Source organism: Rhinolophus hipposideros (assembly GCF_964194185.1).
Source record: "Rhinolophus hipposideros genome assembly, chromosome: 23".
Classification (NCBI taxonomy): domain Eukaryota; kingdom Metazoa; phylum Chordata; class Mammalia; order Chiroptera; family Rhinolophidae; genus Rhinolophus; species Rhinolophus hipposideros.
The window spans coordinates 42,082,876-42,101,757 of NC_138069.1; the positions used below are offsets into that span (position 1 = coordinate 42,082,876).

The window sequence follows — 18,882 nt, forward strand, 5'->3', positions numbered from 1 at the left end:
GTGTGTACTGAGTGCCTAACAGAAATCCCCCTGGGTCATCATCTGTTCACTTAGACTGTTGGAACGGAGCTTCTCTGAAGTCCTGGTGCCAAGACCATCAGATATGGCTTCTCAGAGGTTCCTGTTGACTTTGGTCTCCCACTCTACCCTCTAGGCTTCTGGACAGGATGGGCCTTATGGCTCTGTCCCCTGATATGCAGGAGGGGTAAGGGACTTGGAGTTGTGCCTGGCTGTGCCACTTTGATGCCCTTCCCATGTCTCCCAGGGAAAGGCTTTGGTTTTGTGTTTTTTTTTTCTCTTTATACCCAGCGTCTTCACCCAGAGTCACATTTCTGTACTTGTGGCCTCACGCCTGCCCTCCACTGGCCTCTTGTGGCCATATTCAAATCTTTTCTGCCTGGTTTTTAAAATCCCAAACTGACCCCTCAGTTAATTCAGTACAGAGCGATGAATGCAGGAAAAGAGATTCCTAGACAGTGGAGAATGTTTAGGAACTGGACACTTAAGATTCCCCTGGCCCTCCCAAGCCACTCTGAAAGGGGTTGGGGAATAGGGTCTCCGAGGACAGCATCTTGCCGCAGGGTAGGGAGGCATCATTTGTCATCGCAACCTCGTGAGTTCAGACTAGATCAGTCTTTAAGATGGGCCGCTGAGCCTGAGCCTGGGCCCTGCACCACCACCCCGTCCTTCCCGGTAGGAAAGAAGGTGAGATGAAACCTGTAGGCTGTGACCCCCGGGCAAGGGGAGCAGAGCGAGCCTGGGCCTGCCTTGCGGGTTGCGGGGGAGCGCGAGACCCAGTGAGCCCTCCCTGGTGGCTGCGGCACCCCAGCCCGGCGGTTCGGACCCGCCAGAGCCGGTGGTCCGAAGGCGGGCTCGTGGCCCTGGGCGTGGCCTGCGGCGGCGGCGCGTACCTGCGGCCGTGGCGGCGCCCTTCCGCGTCCGCGGGCCGGGCCGCCAGGTGGCGCCCTCCCGAGCCCGGGCCCTCGACGCGGACGGCCTGGCCCCTGCGGGCCGCCGTCGCCGCGCTCGGCATTCCGCCGCCGTTCGGCTCCGCGGCGTCGGGCTCCCGCGGCTCTTCGCGGTGCGGCAGTCGCGCACCTGGGGTCCCCTCAGGCTGGCGGCGGAGATGGCCCCCTGAGCACACCGAGGCGGTTAGCGACGGGCGGGCGGGCGCCGCGGCCCAGGCCTGGCTCGGCGGGCGGAGGCTGGGTCGCGGCCTCTTTGTCTCCAGGGCGGCGGGCGCGTCCGCGGGGCTCGGGGCGGAAGTCCCGACGCGCTCCCGGTGCCCCGGGCTGCAGTGGCCGCACCATGAGCGACATCCGCCACTCGCTGCTGCGCCGCGACGCGCTGAGCGCCGCCAAGGAGGTGCTGTACCATCTGGACATCTACTTCAGCAGCCAGCTGCAGAGTGCGCCGCTGCCCATCGTGGACAAGGGCCCCGTGGAGCTGCTGGAGGAGTTCGTGTTCCAGGTGCCCAAGGAGCGCGGCGCGCAGCCCAAGGTGCGGCGGGCAGACCGGAGGGCGGGGGGCCGCGGGCGGATCCGCACACTCCTGCTCTTTTCATCCCGGTCTGGGTGACAAGTGTCGGGTAAACCGCACACGCCCGTCCTGTCGGGGGCTCCGTTCTCGCCCTTGGCCTTGCTCCTTCAGTAGCCGCCTTCTCTGGAGTCCTGAGCGTCGCTCAGCTCTATGCCTGTTTTGCCCGGCGTGTGACAGCCGTGTCTCAATGGTGTTGAAGGAAGAGACTTGGAAGGCTTGTTACCGAGAGTCTCAAAGCTCTGTCGGTGCTCCTGAGTCCCCCGGGATGATGCATAATGCTATATAATGACTTTTCCTGGGATTATCAGTAGAGAACCACTCTCTGGCACCTGAGCTTTAGAGGGGTGAAACGTGCCCGGGGGGAAATAGTATGTTTTCTGTTTTCTTACTGTATGAATTAATGTGCATGTTAAAACCGAATTTCTCATCGCTTCTCCTGGATTTGTTTTATAGAGATTGAATTCACTTCAGGAGCTCCAACTTCTTGAAATCATGTGCAATTATTTCCAGGAGCAAACCAAGGACTCTGTCCGGCAGATTATTTTCTCATCCCTTTTCAGCCCCCAAGGGAACAAAGCCGATGACAGTCGGATGAGCTTGTTGGGAAAACTGGTCTCCATGGCAGTGGCTGTGTGTCGAATCCCAGTGTTGGAGTGTGCAGCCTCCTGGCTCCAGGTACTTCTCTAGAAATAGCCTTTTCCTGGGAGTCTTTGAAGAGGAGCTTAGTGTCAGGAATTTTCAAGTAATTGAGTTTCTTGAGAGGCCTTTTCCACGTCATAGCTCCTTGATGTCACATATCGTGACATACCGTGGGGTATCGCTGATACCCCAGACCTATATTTATATATAGGTAGTAACCATTCTTAAAAAAACAGTGCTTCATAATGGTAAATGAATTGAAAAAAAGAAAGCCTCCTCCTTCTTCAGAACCAGTGAAAAATCATTTTATTTGAAAATCGTAGGTAGGATTTTGAAAACAACTATGCAGCCTGAGATAAGAAGGTTTTTTGTTTGTTTGTTTATTTTAAGATCATTATATGTCAGATTGTTTGCCTGTTACAGTTAGGTCAGTAAGCGTGTGAGTTGTTCCAGGGTAACATTACAAAGTGGATGGCTGTTCTCACGGATATGGACATAGGAGCTTTCTTTGGTGTTTTTAAACATGAAAGAAAAAAAAAGTATATTTACAGTAGGTATCGTGTTAGATGGTATTTTGGAAGATTCATTTTGTTTTGCTCTTTTTTTACTCAAAGTCTTTGAAAATTTGATAGTTCATTTGGAGTAATTATTAACTCAACATTTTGATTAATGTGATCCTCAGCTATGCCAACAGAATTGACCCCATTCAGTTTCACAAACCTGCTTCATTCCCAAGTTCTTGAAACCTTTCAGATTGTTTTCAATGTATTTAAATGTTTTTCTTGTAATCTTGTTTATCCTTAAATTTTGGCTCTCAAAAAGAAATTGGTCTTTGTAGAACACAGGTAAATTTCAGAATCTGCTTTAATTCTCACCAGTATGATTTCTGGGGCATCTGAATCAATCATGTTGTATTTAACCTCGAGATTACCTCTATCCCTTGACAGCCTAGTGAAATCAAGTTTAGCCTCTTGTAATTCATCATATCATTTTCCTTTTATCTCTCATGATACGGTTGTGCTGGCATTTTGGCAAAATGAAAGCAGATGTGAACGAAAGGACAGGGGCTCAAGGTTTTTGGGTCAGGATTTGCCACACTGGGGTGAGGGGCTGCAGCTTCTTCCAGAAGAAAGGTAGAGGTGGCTGGTGTGGTGTTGTGGGCAAGAGTTCAGCCTGAATGAACAGTCCCGCCTGCTGTCTCCTTGCAGTTTCCCCTGCAGGCCACATTGGGGCCCTGGAACTATAGCATCCTGAGCTGCTGTTGGACGTGGCAGTAACAGATCAGCGTCTGAGGGGGAAGGAAAAAGGCAGGGGAGGGTGGTGATAGGGACTGAAAGTGTTATGGAAACCTGTAAGAGCATGGAACTGTAAGAGAAGTGGACGAAGTACTGCTCTACATCATATGATAGTTCACAGACTCTCCTAAGTCTCTCTAAAGTGTCAGCAGCTGTTAATTTTCACCTTTGGCATCTCACCTACAGGGTTGCAGTATTTCCTCACCCAAGTCAGAAATGAACTTTCCTAAGTAAACTTCAAAGCAAGGGTCGTCAGGCCTTTTACGTAAAGGACAGTATTTTAGGTTTCACAGGTCACACAGTCTCTGTCACAGCTGCTCAGCTCTGCCCTTGTAATGCAAGAGGCAAACATAAGCAGGGTTGTGTTTCAATAAAACTTCATTTACAGAAACAGCTGGTGGGATGGATGTGGTCTATGGGCTTTAGTTTGCCAAGCCCTGCTTCAAAGGAAGCTGTTAAGATCTTCACCCCTCCTGGAAGTGTTCTGCCACTTGTGGTGGTCTTCACCAGGTGTATGAGCTTGCTAGTGTACCAGCTCACGACACCTGTAGTTACGTGGACTGTGGTTTCTTTCTAGCGGACGCCTGTGGTCTACTGTGTGAGGTTAGCCAGAGCCCTGGTGGATGACTATTGCTGTTTGGTGCCAGGATCCGTGCAGACTCTGAAGCAGATATTCAGCGCCAGCCCTCGCTTCTGCTGCCAGTTCATAACTGCCGTCACTGCGCTTTATGACCTGTCGTCAGGTAAATTTTCAGTAGGTTGTTGCCATTAAAGAAGCTTCGGCTGATGGCCAGTTTTTTCCCCAGTAAACATCCAGGTGAAATGTCCAGTAAATGTTTCGGCCTTTTTTTCTCTGAAAAGTATGTTTTAGTCTGAAAGCTAAACGAATGGGCCGCCTGGAATTTGCTAACAGGGAACTTTCCTTAGTGATTCTCAGTTGCCTGATCCAAGCAGCAGACAGCCCAACAAGGTAGGAAGCAATGCAGCTTTGCAGCTTTCTCCCTAGACATCACTTGCTTTTTTATCCCCCACTCTTTGTTTTGAAAATTTTTCAAACTTAGAAAAGGTGAAAGGATATTACAACAAACACTCCTATCTCTCTCACCTAGAGTCACCAATTGTTAAAGATTTCCAATATATTCTTTCTTTTCCCTCTTCTCTATTTTCTCTCCCACCTACACACACACACACACACACACACTCACTCATTCACAAATATTTTCCCCAAACTGTTGAGAGTTTGCTGCCAATGTCACATACCAAGTACTTGAGCATGAATCTTCTGAGAACGAGAATCATGATAGCACGTCCTGGTCTGACAGCGTGCAGCAGCCTTTTCCCCTGTGTCAGTCCAGCGTTAGCCTCTCACCTGCACCTGATTATGTTTGATTCTCCTTTGATTGTCATTGTTTTTTCTTGCTGGTAGACTTTTTAGTTCTCTAGAGAAAGTTAGTGTGGACATGGTGTGAACATTCAAGTGCCCGTCGTATTCACGTGCTGATTCCATACTTTCCTCCCGTTGGGGTTGCCGCTTGGATGGGAGGAGTCTTATGAGCGGTGCCCTGCCCCTAGGGGGTTTTCCCCTGGCGTTCTGAGCTTCCTAAGAGCTGTGACTAGTTGGGAACAGTATTCAGGCCTATGGATTTCCTGTAGGAAAGATTCAGCTAACCCAAGTTCACAGCATCTTAGCAACCCTGTCACTCATCTGTTATTCTAGGCCAGCAAGGACAGAAATGGGCCTTAACATTGGGAATGGGTTAATTAACATGGAAAAGGAAATGCTGTTCAGAGAATACCACTGACATTCTAGAATGGATGTGAGACGTGGTGTTTTTCTCTTTAGCCAGTTTACCAGTTTGATGTGTCAATGGTTTCTTTTTAAACCACTTTATTGAGGTGTGACTAACATACAAAAAGCTTACACGTTTAATGTCTACAATCTGACGAATTTGGAGATACCATCAGGCACAGCAGTGACACCATTCTGGAGTCCGCTGTCAGAACGGGCACTCCTGTAACAGGAGAGCATTCCTGGAGTCTGTGCCTTCAAAAACCACAAAAAGGAAGCACTCACCAAACCAAATAGAACTTCCTCTTGTCTGAATGGTGCAGAGAACTTAGGTCCATGAGTAGGAAAGCGGTAGGGATTATTCACTCTCAAGTGCACACACTCACGTACACATCAGAGCACATATGCACGCACTGCCTTCAGGTTCTTGGAGTCCCCTCATCTTAGATTTGGGGGGTAGGGTATGTTTGAGGAGTGGGTGTGAGACTGGCGTTTCCCAGACAGTAATGTCTCGGTGAACGAAGGACCAGACGTAGGGTTGCCCACTGTGCATCTTGCCAAGTAGGAAGCATACGCAACTGCTTCCTGCTGGGTCGGGGATGGGGACAGTGGTTTAACACCAAAACAACGGATAGGCATGCTCTCAGGGAAAGGCCAGTGTGACCTCAGAAAGAGCAGTCAGGAACCTTACTCTGACAGGGGTTTCTCACACCCTTCCCTCTCCTCCTTCATGCGTGGTGTTGGATCTCAGCAACCTGGCTGGGGCTCTGTCATGAGCTAAGAGGTGCGCAGACCCAGAGACGGGATGCTGGTGAGCCACTCCCGTGCACAGCCACCTAAAGGCATTGCACGCCAATCCCGGGATGGGCAGTGTATCCTCATGGTTCAAAGCCACGCCACCTGGGGACACAGCTGGGCCCACCACATACTTTTGATGAGTCCTAGGGAAATTACTTAACATCACAGTGCCTCAGTTTCCCCTGGGGTTGTTTGAGGATTACACGTATTAATCTGTGTAAAGGAATTAGACCAGTGCCTAGAACACAGTAAGCCCAAAATAAATGTCAACGTTTGTTTTTATCACTGTACTCTGTCTAGGCCATGGAGCGTGCCAGTTCCTACGGGTCACAAGAGGTCAGGCTGTTGCTTAGACAAGGGCCCCAGGTTTGGGGCTGGGATGACCCTTGGCAGCCGACAAATCACTGAAGGCCACTATAGCTGTCATGTGCCCTGGAGGAAACACCAGACACAGGGATGAAGCCTAGTCACCAGGGAAGGAATGAAATGTGGTGGGAGTTTTAGACATAAAAAGTGTGGAATTTTATTTAAATGACTCATGGGATGAACATTCTGCGAGGCATGGAGTTCTAGGGAGTCCTTCAGTTCACAGATACTTCTTGAGCCCTACCTGGGCCTGACTGTCCTGTCACCGGGGGTGAAACACTGACAAAGACAAGAGTCAGCCTCATGGAGGGCATGTTCCAGGGCAGGAGACAGAAAATAGATGAGTACAGGCGTAGGCGTTCTGAGTGGCAGGTGGCAAAGACTGAACTTAGGGGTGCGTCTCCCCTCCGTCTGCTTGTCACGGGGCCGAAAACCCTCCTTCCTGCCTTAACGTGTCTTTGCAGATGATGTCATCCCGCCCCTGGACTTGCTTGAAATGATTGTCACCTGGATTTTTGAGGACCCAAGGTTGATTCTCATCACTTTTTTAAATACTCCGATCGCAGCAAATCTCCCAATAGGATTTTTAGAGCTCACCCCGCTCACTGGATTGATCCGCTGGTGCGTGAAGGCCCCGCTGGCTTATAAAAGGAGAAAGAAGCCCTCCTTGTCCAACGGCCACGTCACCAGCAAAGTTGCACAGGACTCGGGAGTGATGGACAGAGCCCCCCACCTGTTGTACTCCAAACTCCACCTCAGCACCCTGCAGGTACTCGTGATGCTCCAGGTGCACCTGACCGAGAAGAATCTCTACGGACGCCTGGGGCTCGTCCTGTTTGACCACATGGTCCCTCTGGTGGAGGACATCAACAGATTAGCCGATGAACTGAACCCCCTCAACGCCTCCCAGGAGATCGAGCTCTCCCTGGACCGGCTCGCACAGGCGTTGCAGGTGGCCATGGCCTCTGGTGCCCTGTTGTGTACGAGAGGTGGGTGATTTCCTGCCCCTGCCTTCCTGGGGCGGGGACACCGCCACCTGTCAGAAGGAAATAGGCGCTCCTGGACAAGTACTGTTTTCTGCCTCTTTTAGGACTTCTTTCCTTTTAGTGAACATGGGGAAGCAAGGGGACATCACAGGACACACCCAGGCAGAGCGCCATGACTAGATGTTGGTGTGTCTCCTGGCTGTTTTGCCGAGTGTGGATAATCACTTATAGATCTCCTCTTAGGGAATCTTTTCTTATTTTTCTGCGTCCTTTTTTATTGAGGCATAAGTTACATAAGGTAAAATGCACAGGTTTAAGTGCAGAAGACATTCCCATCACCTGTTTGGAGGCTTCCTTCATTCTCTTGCATTTCAATGCTGGGACTCTCCCAGGAGAGTGAGCTGGTGCTAATGACACACCTGTGTGTGCTTTTTATCTGTTGGCTCCCAGCAGCTGCCTGTGGCCCCAAGCTGTGGTCACTGGTGATGGGGTTCCCTCTTCTCATGCTCTGAAGGCCTGATCTGCTTCCCAAGAGCCCTGACTGTGGGCCTTCCCCAGCCATCCAACAAATTGCAATAGAGTTGCCCCCTTTTTAAGTGATGTAGTCTATTTGGGGCCTAGTTTGTTAAAGCAAAAATTGAAGAAAAAGAGAATACAGTTTCTAACAGTGCTAGGAAAGTGTGGTATCAGTCACTCTTACTATCTCACTAGCATGCTCGAAAAGAAGGTCATGAACATTTCACGTTATCTCCAGCCTGTTCCTAATTATGTATCTCCTTGATTTCAGAGGACCTGAGAACGCTGTGCTCCAGGCTGCCCCATAATAAGTAAGTGCCCCCTCAAGACGTCTGTTGGGTGGAGGGTACAGGTGGGGTGCAAGGCAGGGTGGTCCCCTTGTCCTGGCTGCCTTGGCCTGCAGTCTAGGGCTCTATATAAAGAACCCCTTAAGGACCTGATGATAAGTAGAGGACAGATGGCAAAACCGACATGAGAGGAAGGCCACGTAGAGAGTAAATGAAAGATAAAAGGGTGGTCATCTTAGCCTGAGTCGAGGAAAGAAATCAGAATCAACTCAGTGTCATTTAACGTTTACTAAGCCCTCGTGCATAGTTTTTGTGGTGACATTGGTGCAGGCGCAGTAGCCATGACATTGGCAATTGCACAGCCCTGTGGGAAGTACTGCAGAGCCCCCGCCCTAGGGCACAGCACGTCCGTCAGGCCAGCACCTTGACTCGGGTGCCACCGACCGGCTTCTGAGCACGGCTCTGTCTGGTTTCCTATGGCACTTGGGCAGTCTCTAAACTCTGCCTGTCTCTGAGCCTCCGTTGTCCCCCTTGTAAAATGAGGGCTCTGGTTCACCTACTTCCTGGGGTTGTACTGAGGATTAAACAGGGTGATGTTTGTAAATTTCTTAGCGTGGTCTGCGGCACATGGGACGATCTTAAATGGTGGTTATTGTCATAATTTGGGGGAAGCAGTGATAACAGTGGTGAAAAGCAGGAACTGTGATCACACAGCTTCTGGGAAGAATTCCATATTTGCTGATTTCTGTCTGTGTGACCTTGGGCAAGTTCCTTATCTCCCACTCCCTCCATCTCCTCTGAAAAATCAAGAAAATAGCAGTACCTGCCTCTCCTGGCTGCCTCCCCCGCATCTTGCCATAGGGATTCTGCAAGGGTTAGATGAGTAAAAACAATAGAAAGTACTTAAAACAGTAGTTGTTACGCAGTATCTAAGAAGTGTTACCTGCTGTCACTTTTACTGTTATTTCCACGATTTAGGAGTTCTGCTTAGTCTAATTAATTTCACTGACTCTAAGAAGCAAAAAGCTTGGTGGACAAAAATGATTCATGCAAATGCAGCCTTAGTAGCAAAACCCTGGAAGCAACCTGAAGTCCCACAGGGGATACTTAGTAAATTTGTTGTGTTAGGTGGGAAGACAGGAACATTGTATCCTCTCCGCTCAGAGTAGTCATTGTGGCAGCTGGCAGCCAGTTTATAGTTGAAGGCAGAAGGCAGAGCTCCCGTGGGCATGGCCGTGTGCCCATGACAGGGTTTACAGGAATGAAACTGCCCAATTAAGTTGGTAGGGTGATTATGGTCACACTAGTCTTTAACAGGTGGTAGAGCTCCCAGGCTGGCGTTGGCTGACCGTGTGTGCCAGGGCCAGTGAGCATGGACACGGGTGGCAGGCTGATACAGAAACATGCATAATTTGAGGCCAAAGGACAGGGCAGATACTAATTCACAGGCTGCCAGTGAGATAGCTGCAGCCAGAGGACCCATGTCCTCGTTCGTGGTTGGGGGCCTCTGTGTCCAGCTCTGCAGGGAACAGTGTCTGGGTAGATAGGAAAATGGAAGGTTGGACAGAATGATCCTGTTTGAGATTATTTCTGTTGGTGGAGTGGACAGCTTGTCCCGAGGGCCAACTTTCCCTCCGGAGCCTACACTGGTCTTCTCCTTTTGTCTGGTCTGCAAGAAAATTCCCCGGCGTCTGAGGACGTAGTCAATGTCAGTTAGCACCTCTTGCAATAATACCTTTTAACATTTCCCTTCTCTGGCACAGCTGTTATTTAATGTGTAATGTTTTTAGGGCATTAAAATAATAATCTTGGTCTAATAACTGGCAGTCCCCATTGGATCCCCCATGGAACTTAACAGCCCCCCGGGGCCCCGCCCTCCAGGAGCTGGTGGCTCCCTCTCCTGACGCCCTTGTCCCGGAACCCAGCCTCCACGTCAGCCTGGCACTGACGTGGGGAAGGAAGGACAACACACAGTCACTTGGAATATTTCTTTGATTTCTGATCATCTCTTATGTGTTGACTGTCTTTCCAATAGACCGGAAACTTCCTGAGGCCCCTCTGTCTGGCAGGGCATGCAGGTTCAAACAAACATAGGGAGTGAATTTTGCCTCTAGAATAGTCCCTCCTTCAGTTTATTTACTTATTTGCTTATTTTGATTGAATTTCTTACCCAGAGTTACAGGAAAGTAGTAACATAAATGAAACGTTACTCAGAAGAGCTCTGACCACTATAAGCACCACTGTTCTTCATGCCCTCAGTCTACTGCCTGAGCCCCTCCCGGGGGCACCAGGCTTTGCACTTGGGGGTTGGGACAGGGTGAGGGTCAGTCTACAAAAGACCCAGCCCCCTCTCAGTAGTCAGGGTCCACCCAAGGGTGAAGTGATGGGTGGGGGTGACTGTCACTGGACCAAGCAAGACTGGCAGGGACGGTCCAGTACTGTGGGATAAGGATGCTGAGGGGCAAATGATGGGCATGAACAGGACCTGGCAGCCGAGATATGGTGATATGGAGAGACGGGTGTAGTCCCTGGGGACACGGCCCTGAGGGAGTGAGGCTGGGAGAGCAGGGAGCAGGGGAGAGGCAGGGCTGGGAGGAGGCCTCTGTGCTGAAGTGGGGAGGGCCTGAGAAGATTTTCCCATTAGGGGCATAACTGGGGGAGTTGCGTATTTCCTGCTGGCAGCCGACGTGGGCGGGCTGAGGCCCGGCAAGCCAGAGGTGGAGAGAAAGTTAGGAGGCTCTGCTGATCATGCTGGTAGGGAGAGTGGGGTTAGAAAGAATGAGACTAATGAGGTGAAACTCTTCGAGGAGTTTTAGACGGGACCATGGCATTGGAAATAACATTGAATTCAGGAGGGCAGAGGATTTCTGTGAGATTGAGTCTACTGATGTCCCAAACCAGAGAGGAGAACGCAGGCTGGAGAAGGTGTACAGCGCCCGGGCTTGGGGGGCTATGGGGGATAGAAGGGGTTTGGGGCAAGAAGGATGTGTACGCCGTTGTTTGTGGAGACCCCAGGTATGATGAGCTCGGGCATGAGTGTTGGTGGAAGGGGACATTCCCAGAGCTGGGGAGCCTGTCACCGGGAGTGACAGAGCAAGTGGCAGGAGGGTCTGAAGCTCCTTGGGTAGAAGTGGGAGGGGTGTGGGCCCCTGGCGGTGGGTTAAGCTGGGCCATGCCTCTGCAGGCCTCTGGATATCAGGAGTGCCAGCTTTCGTGTGGCTTTGCTGAGGATTCAGTTAGGACTCGGTCATTCAGGATGACAGAAACTGGCCTGCTGGCCTGCTTGCTGTAGGGCCTGTCACGACCCTGTTAAGTGTAGACAATAGAGACTGAAACATGCCCCAGGGACTGAGGCTGCCTCAGGGCCCCTTCCCTGCATTCCCCCTGCCCTTCCTCGGGGCCACCTGGGTTTTCTCAGTTCCCTCCCTCCCGGTTGTCACATTGTTGCCCTCAGGCCCTTGGCTTTCCCACTTCCGGCCCCTCCACTCTTCTCTGTCCTGGTCCCCTCCTCCTGCTCTTCACCGGCCATGGCCACCCCCCATCCTCCCTGTGCTCACTTGCCCGGTCTGGAAACCTGCGTGTTCTGTGCCTGCGTTGGTGCCTCTCCTGGCGATCATGTGAGGGCCAGGCATGTCCAGGTCTTCTCTCCTGGCTCCCCGTGGCCCCAAGTCCAGGGGACAGGGCCAGCCGCAATGCCGCGTGTCAGATGGACGTCGTCCTCCAAATCCACGCATCCTAATGCTTCTCCTTGTGTTCGCAGCCTGCTCCAGCTGGTGATCTCGGGCCCCGTGCAGCAGTCGCCACACGCCGCACTCCCCCCTGGGTTCTACCCTCACATCCACACGCCCCCGCTGGGCTACGGGGCCGTGCCAGCCCATCCCGCTGCCCACCCCGCCCTGCCGACACATCCCGGGCACACCTTCCTCTCAGGCATGACGTTTCCATTCAGGCCCATCCGCTAGGCCGGCCCACGTACCAGCGAGTGGCAGGCAGTGTGCTTTCTGCGCCTGGATCGGAGGGAGCCTTCCAGAGGGGGTGACCCACCCCTTGGAGACGACCTGTGGGAGGCAGCCAGGCGGCCCCTCCTCACCAGCAGGACTGTCTTGGTGCGGAAGTCCTGCGGCGTTGCCATCCAGGTGCTTCCCACCTGGTCACAGGTGTTAGAGTCCAGATTGGACAGATGAAGGGAAGTGTCCAGCCCTCTGCGGAGCGATGTGGGCGTCTTTAAAAGGTGCCAGTTCTGCGAGCCTGTTGTGTCGGGTGTCATTTCAGACACACACGCTCTGAGCCTGTGCTGTCGGGGACCCGGATGTGAGAAGCAGCATTACAAGTCCTGGTCTGGCTGCTTTCCTTGTGGATGGGATGTGTTCCTGCCTTAAACACAGGCTTCTCTGACAGCTCCGTGGTTGGAAGCTGAAACCTTGTGATCGCAAGCCTACACGCAGCACTTGGCGCTGTTCACGAAACCTGTGAGGATCGTCCCCGCCACTGAGGAAAGGAACTTCTCTCCTCTATCGGGCTATCTAAATTTTCCTTTCATATCTTCAAATAAATTTTTTTCTTAATAGTTTTATAGACTTTATGGAATGTATTTTAAGAACTTACTAAACGTGAGCTGCAGTGGTTTCCTCCCCAGTCTGCCATCATCAAGAAGAGAAAATTGGATACAATTTTGGCCACTCCTTTTCATAGAAACATGGCCAACAACGACCACGTCCTGTGCAAGGTGTTGGGGGTCTGCTGGCACGTCAGGGCGCCCCCAGTCGGTTTGCTTCAGGTACAGTTCTTCCTTCCCTCAGGTACAAAGCACAGCCGTCGGGAATTTGTTTTCTAGCACACGATTGGAAGTTATCATTCATTAGTTTTGGAAGGAAGATAGCTCTCAGTAACCATGGATCCCTTAGGCTGAAAGAGAGGAATAAGATGGTTACAGCAAACCGTGAGCATCAAAGGACTGAGATTAACTCATAGGGATGAAACTCAACCTGGTGGTTTGTTTACCCTTCTGTTGCTGGCTGAAGGCCATAACCTGGAAGATGAGACCAAACCAGATTGCCTAATAAATTCCTGTGTGTGTGTGTGTGTGTGTGTGTGTGTGTGTGTGTGTGTGTCTGTGTCTTCCTGTTTTCCTGTCTTTCTTCGTTAAGTCTGGAGTTTAAGGCATCCCTCCAGACAAGGATGCAGGTACACTGGAAGGAAGGGCTGGCCTTAGTTGGCCAGGCCCTTGAGCACTTGCCTTTCTCAGGGCTGCGGGCTGCTCAGCCAGCTTCCCACAGCCACAGCTGGCATGTAGGGACGGGCCTGCATGTGAAGCCTATCTGTAATCTGTTTTCAAATTGCTTTTGAGAGCCATGAACTAGAAAGGAAATGTCCTTTTCTTTCAGTTTGATTTCATTATCCCTATTGATGTGTAAATCTGCTGATGTGAGATTAGGAACTGAAGTAAAACGCCTGCTCCCATCTATGGATGAGATGCATCCATGAAGCTGATGAGATGAGCTCTTGGTGGTTCTTGGTGTTTGGCTCTGGTACCCAGTGTTTCTGAAAAGGATGGAAGAGCAGCCCTTTTCCATCACTTCACTTCGAGGTTAGAGAGTGTCTCTGAGCATGGCTCTATTTCAGAAGGCAGCCTCCACCAGATGGTTCCAGGAAATAGAGCCACTAGAGCCACAGACTCTCTTTGGTGGCATTTTTAGCAGTTTGTGTGCAATTAAGTCAACCTATTAAAAATGATGTCTCTCCTGATAAGTGAATGTGTGCCAGACACTTCCTAAATGTTACGAGAAAATATTTTCAGTGTATAAAACAAAGTATATATACAGAATGTATTAAAAACTACAGATTAATCAAAAGACATTCCAATTAAAAAAATGGGTGAAGGACATAAACAGAAATTTCATAGAAGAGAAAAGACAAATGGTCAATAAACATGAAACAATTCTAAAACTGGTAAAAGGGAAATAGAAATGAAAATGAGATGCCATTTTTGCACTTACCTGTCAGATTGGCAGACTGAAAAATAGAGCTAAAAGTGCGAGGAAACATCGCACTGCACTGTGGGCGAGTAAATTCATTTAGACGCTGTAGAAATTAAAAGGTAAAACAACTGTGACCCAGCAACTACAGAAACCCAAAGGGATGTTGAAGGTGCTCACGGCAGGATTGTTTGTTAAGTACAGTCATCCTCTGTGTCTGTGGGGATTGGTTCCAGGACCCACAAACCCAAGGATGTTCAGGTCCCTTATAGAAAAGGGCATAAACCCTAGGATCTGGGAGTTTCACATCTGCGGATTCACCCAGTGGAGGATCGAAAATAGTATTTTCGATTCACACTTGGGAATCCTCGAAAGCGGAGGGACAATTCACATACCCACTTCACTCATTGAAAGTGTGCAGTTCACTGGTTTGCAATGTATTTACTGAGTTGTCCAGCCATCACCACTATCTATTTCAGAACATTTCATCATCCCACAAAGAAACCCCACAGCCGTTAACGGTCACTCCCCCTCCCCCCAGCCCCTGGCAACCACTGGTCTTTCTCTCTCTCTGAATTTGCCTGTTCTGGACATTTCATATAGATAGACTCAGATGCTATGTCCTCTTTTGTGACTGGCCTATTTCACTGAGCCTCGTGTGCAAGGTTCATACCGTAGCAGGGGCCACTATGTTATTTTTTATGGGCAAATAATATTCCATCGTGTAGATGAACCACGTTTTACTTATCTCTTCGTTAGTAGATGTACATTTGAACCCCTTTGGCTCTGATGAGCCATGCTGATATGAACATTTGTGCACAAGGCTTTCTGTGGACATGTTTTCAAGTCTCTTGGACACACACACACACACACACACATCTATATGGAAACACTGGGTGCAGTATTTTTTAATAAGAAAATCCAGAAACAGCTTGACTAGCCATCAGTAGAAGATTGGCCAATTATATGTTGTAAACTCAGACATCGCCAGAGACCAGGGCATTCATGTCAATGCGTGAAGCTTCCAGAATTAGACATCGGGGACCTGAGCACTCTGGCAAACCAGAGGGCACCTGGAGCTGACCTGGGGTTGCCATGCTTGGCCACTTGGACCAAGACGAATGTTGCCAGGGCTTCTGAGTTTTCAAGAGAAAATGGAAGTATATATTTTTGCTGTATTTTCTTAATTTAAAACCTCATTTGGACACAATGGTGTTACAAGTTGAGATGGTGGTGGAGAATTGGTAATGATTAGAAGAGGCTTGTTAGGTGCTGTTTGTGGAAATTCATCAAGTTGTACACTGCTGTGTACTTTTCCATATGCAACTATCCCTTAATGAAACATGCCCCCCAAAGAAACAATCCCAACGCTGCTTGGGCTAACCTTATCATGGTCGTTAACCAGATTTGACCTAGGGGCTTCCTGTTTTTGCCCCTTGGACATGGGAAGATCCTCCAAAAATATTTCTAAGTGAAAATGTGCATAGTATTATGAAGACTATAATGCCATGTATGTTAAAAAATAAAACAGGATGGCACTACAACGTTCCCACAGGTATACGGATGTGTGTATACACGTGATAAAAAGGATGTATACCAATCTGAAAAGAGTGGAGACCTCTGGCGAGGATACTGGAAATGGGGTAATGGCCAAAAGAGAACTTGCCTTGCTGTATAGTGTTCAAGTGTCAGTTTTGTTTTTAAAATTTTAAAGTCCATTCTGAGTCATAATGAAAGGCTACAGGACTTGAATTACCCCTTGGCTGCTGTAAATAAGAGAAGCCCCCTTTGGGCATATAGACTAGCCAATATTAATATTGCATGTGTTTTACTTTTTTATAAAGGTGTACTCATGTGTTACTTGTATAATTAAAAGTTAACTTTTTAAAAGTGCATTTTAGAACTTCTATTTCTGGTAGCAATGGGCCAGATTTTTCAGAGCCATCCTGCTGCTTTAACTGAAAATGCTGGATAAGACACAAGAATATCCTGAATTATTGAAGAACCAACAGGTGGAAAAAAGTTCCAGGTCAGATGCTGGGGAAGCAGCAAGCTGGAGGCAGGTTAGGTGCAACAAAGGTGCTTGTGCCCTGAGGGCTCTAGGGATTCAAGGTCAAGGTGGGGTCTACTAAGAGGTCCTCTCTCCGTTTTGCTGGAGCCCCAAAGGCTACACCCTCAGTAAGAACAGAAGACTGCCGGAAGGTCCTCCAGCACTGTGCAGAGCATGGAAAAACAACAGGAAAGTCACTCCTGAGAAGTGAGGGCCGGGCAGGTCCTCATCGGGTGACAGCGCGAGTACTGCAGGGCACCTCCTGCTGGGACTTCAGTTCGTGGGGGTCCCTAGACTTGTAGTCCTCCCGGGCACCTGGAGGAGCAAATGCACACCCTCTGGAGGGAAAGCGTTTGTCCCAGGCCTCAAAATTCCCACAGACGATTGTTCAAAATAGCGACCAGTACACAGTGAAAAATGCATAAGGTGACATGAGGGGACAAGCAGAGGCGACTGACAGCAGAAACAGGTTCAGAAGGTTCCAGCATCAGAATTGTCAAGTCAGACGAAAACACTCGTGCTTGCTTTATTTAAAGGAATAAAAGACAAGCGTAAAAGTATCTGCAGGGGAAAAGGAAGCATGAATTTCCTAGCAGATCTGAAAAAGAGCCAGATGGAACCCTACAAATGAGAAGTCGGATCAACTACTTAATTCAGTGGAGCTGGTGGAGGTGCAAAATGGTGCAACCCCTTTGGAGAGAAATGTGGCAGCACTTAGCAAAATTACCAATGCATTTGCCCTTTCCCTAGGACGTACTTCTAGATCCGATGGCAGAAATACAAAATAACGTACGCACAAGGATTTGCAGCATTGTGGACAGTAGCAAAAGATCAAAAATTTCCCATAAGTCTATCACCCTGTTTTATCCACACGGTAGAGTACTAAGCTACTGTTAAAAAAGATTTATATCATGCTGTGGAGTGATTGCTAGGATTTATTAAGTAAAAAGAAAAAAGGAAGACCCAGAAAAGTGTTTATGGTGGATTAGCAAATGCAGGAAGGGGGAGAGGTGACAGATTCAAGGAGAGGTGGATTCTCTGGGTCCTTTTGCATAAGAAAGGAGGTGGGGTAAATATGAGTAGAAATGAAAGATAAAGGAAAACTAATAAAATAGTGGCCCCGGGGTGGGGGAGGGGGGAGGAGGAGCAGAGTGAAGTGACCAGAATGGAAACTAGACTGCCAAACGTACCTTGTTTTGTACTTTTGACTTTGGGACCATGTGAATGTTTAATTAAGTCGGAAACAAAGCAAACTGATATGAAATTATAATGACTTGGTATCTGAGTTGCTAGTGTAACCACACAGAAATCTACTAGCTACTTTAAAATGCACTATTTTAGTTACACCTAGGTGTCCTCTTCAACTTAGAAGTTCGACATCACCAAGAATTTTTAAAACTGTAAATTAAAGAAATAAAGCAATTTTGCCTCCCACAAGGGCAGTTAGAAAAAAGTGTTGTTAGCAAGTGTGTGTGGCAGAATTACTGGCCATCTCTTATCCTCCAGCCATCTCCTTCTTCATCAAGAACCTCCTTTGGGGCAAACATTTGACAGGCACCTGCTCTGGGGAGCCTGGGCCCCTTTACTGGAGTGAATTATGATTGGTCCTTCCACCAATCAGCATGTCCTTCCACACCTGTGGTCAGAATTCTGTGGTCAGAATTTGGTTCCATAACGGGCAGGGGATGTGATTCTGGCCAGGGTGGGGGTAAGTCTGAAGATGGCTTCCTGGAAAGATGTCTAGCTCCAAAAGGACCAGAAGCAGGGAGACGTGGTATTGGACATTGTCATGGAGGATAAGGCTTCTCTTTTCTGAGGCTGAGCATCTGGCAGTCCTCTTGGGAAGCTGGTCATTGAGGTGTCCTTAGGTCTTTAACCAAGCCTAGAACTCCCTACCATTGCAGCTCTTGTTAGGTGAGATAATAGTGTTTTCCTCTTTTAAGCTAGTTTTAATTGGGTGTTTCTGAAATTTGGAACTAAAAGTCTCCTTGAAACAGCAGAGTATTGGGGAAACAGGCACTTTTATTCTTGGGTGGTGGTGATTTAAATTACGACATCTGCATCAGGGCAGTAGCTATCAAAATTTAAAAATATATATCCTTCGACCAGCAAGTGTGGTAGGGCCAGATATCAAAGAAGAGTTCTCAGTTGCATTAAGTTTTAGGTACAAGTATGTTTGCAGTAGCAAAAGACGAGAAAGCTTAGATGGCCATCAGTAAGGCCCAGGATAAATAAACCAAGATACATCCTTGCAGTTGGAGGCTGGGGAGAGTTTTTTTCCAATTAGGTAGATATTTGTCCTATGGGGAAAGACGTCCAACATATTTAAAGAGAAAGCTGATGTGAGTCCATGTGTATATTGTGATCTCAGCTGTGTAAAGAAAGGATAAACCACAGTATATTCTAGTTATGATGGATCTGTATTGTTTCTGCCCATCCAAAATCCAGTCCCTCTTTTCTTTTTAGTGAGTTAATATTTTAATACTTCAAGTAAAGTATACAAGCCTTACAACTTTTATCCTCCCCCTTGTATGTTACTGTCATTTTATTACATCTCATGCACAGAAAATCTCACTAATGTTATAATTTTTACCTTCGACATTATACATATTTTAAAGAACTTATGAGGAGAAAAACTGTCT

General features: G+C 48.8%; 1 protein-coding gene across 1 annotated transcript; it reads left to right on the top strand.

Annotated features, from left to right (window-relative positions):
- Positions 1-955: 955 nt before the first annotated feature.
- INTS15 (integrator complex subunit 15) lies at positions 956-12,785 on the top strand. Its single transcript, XM_081036278.1, has 6 exons — positions 956-1,500; positions 1,993-2,214; positions 4,051-4,216; positions 6,891-7,415; positions 8,200-8,239; positions 11,976-12,785. Exons 1-6 carry the CDS (start codon positions 1,309-1,311, stop codon positions 12,175-12,177), a joined length of 1,347 nt encoding a protein of 448 aa, XP_080892404.1. The 5' UTR covers positions 956-1,308; the 3' UTR covers positions 12,178-12,785.
- The last annotated feature ends 6,097 nt before the right edge of the window (positions 12,786-18,882 follow it).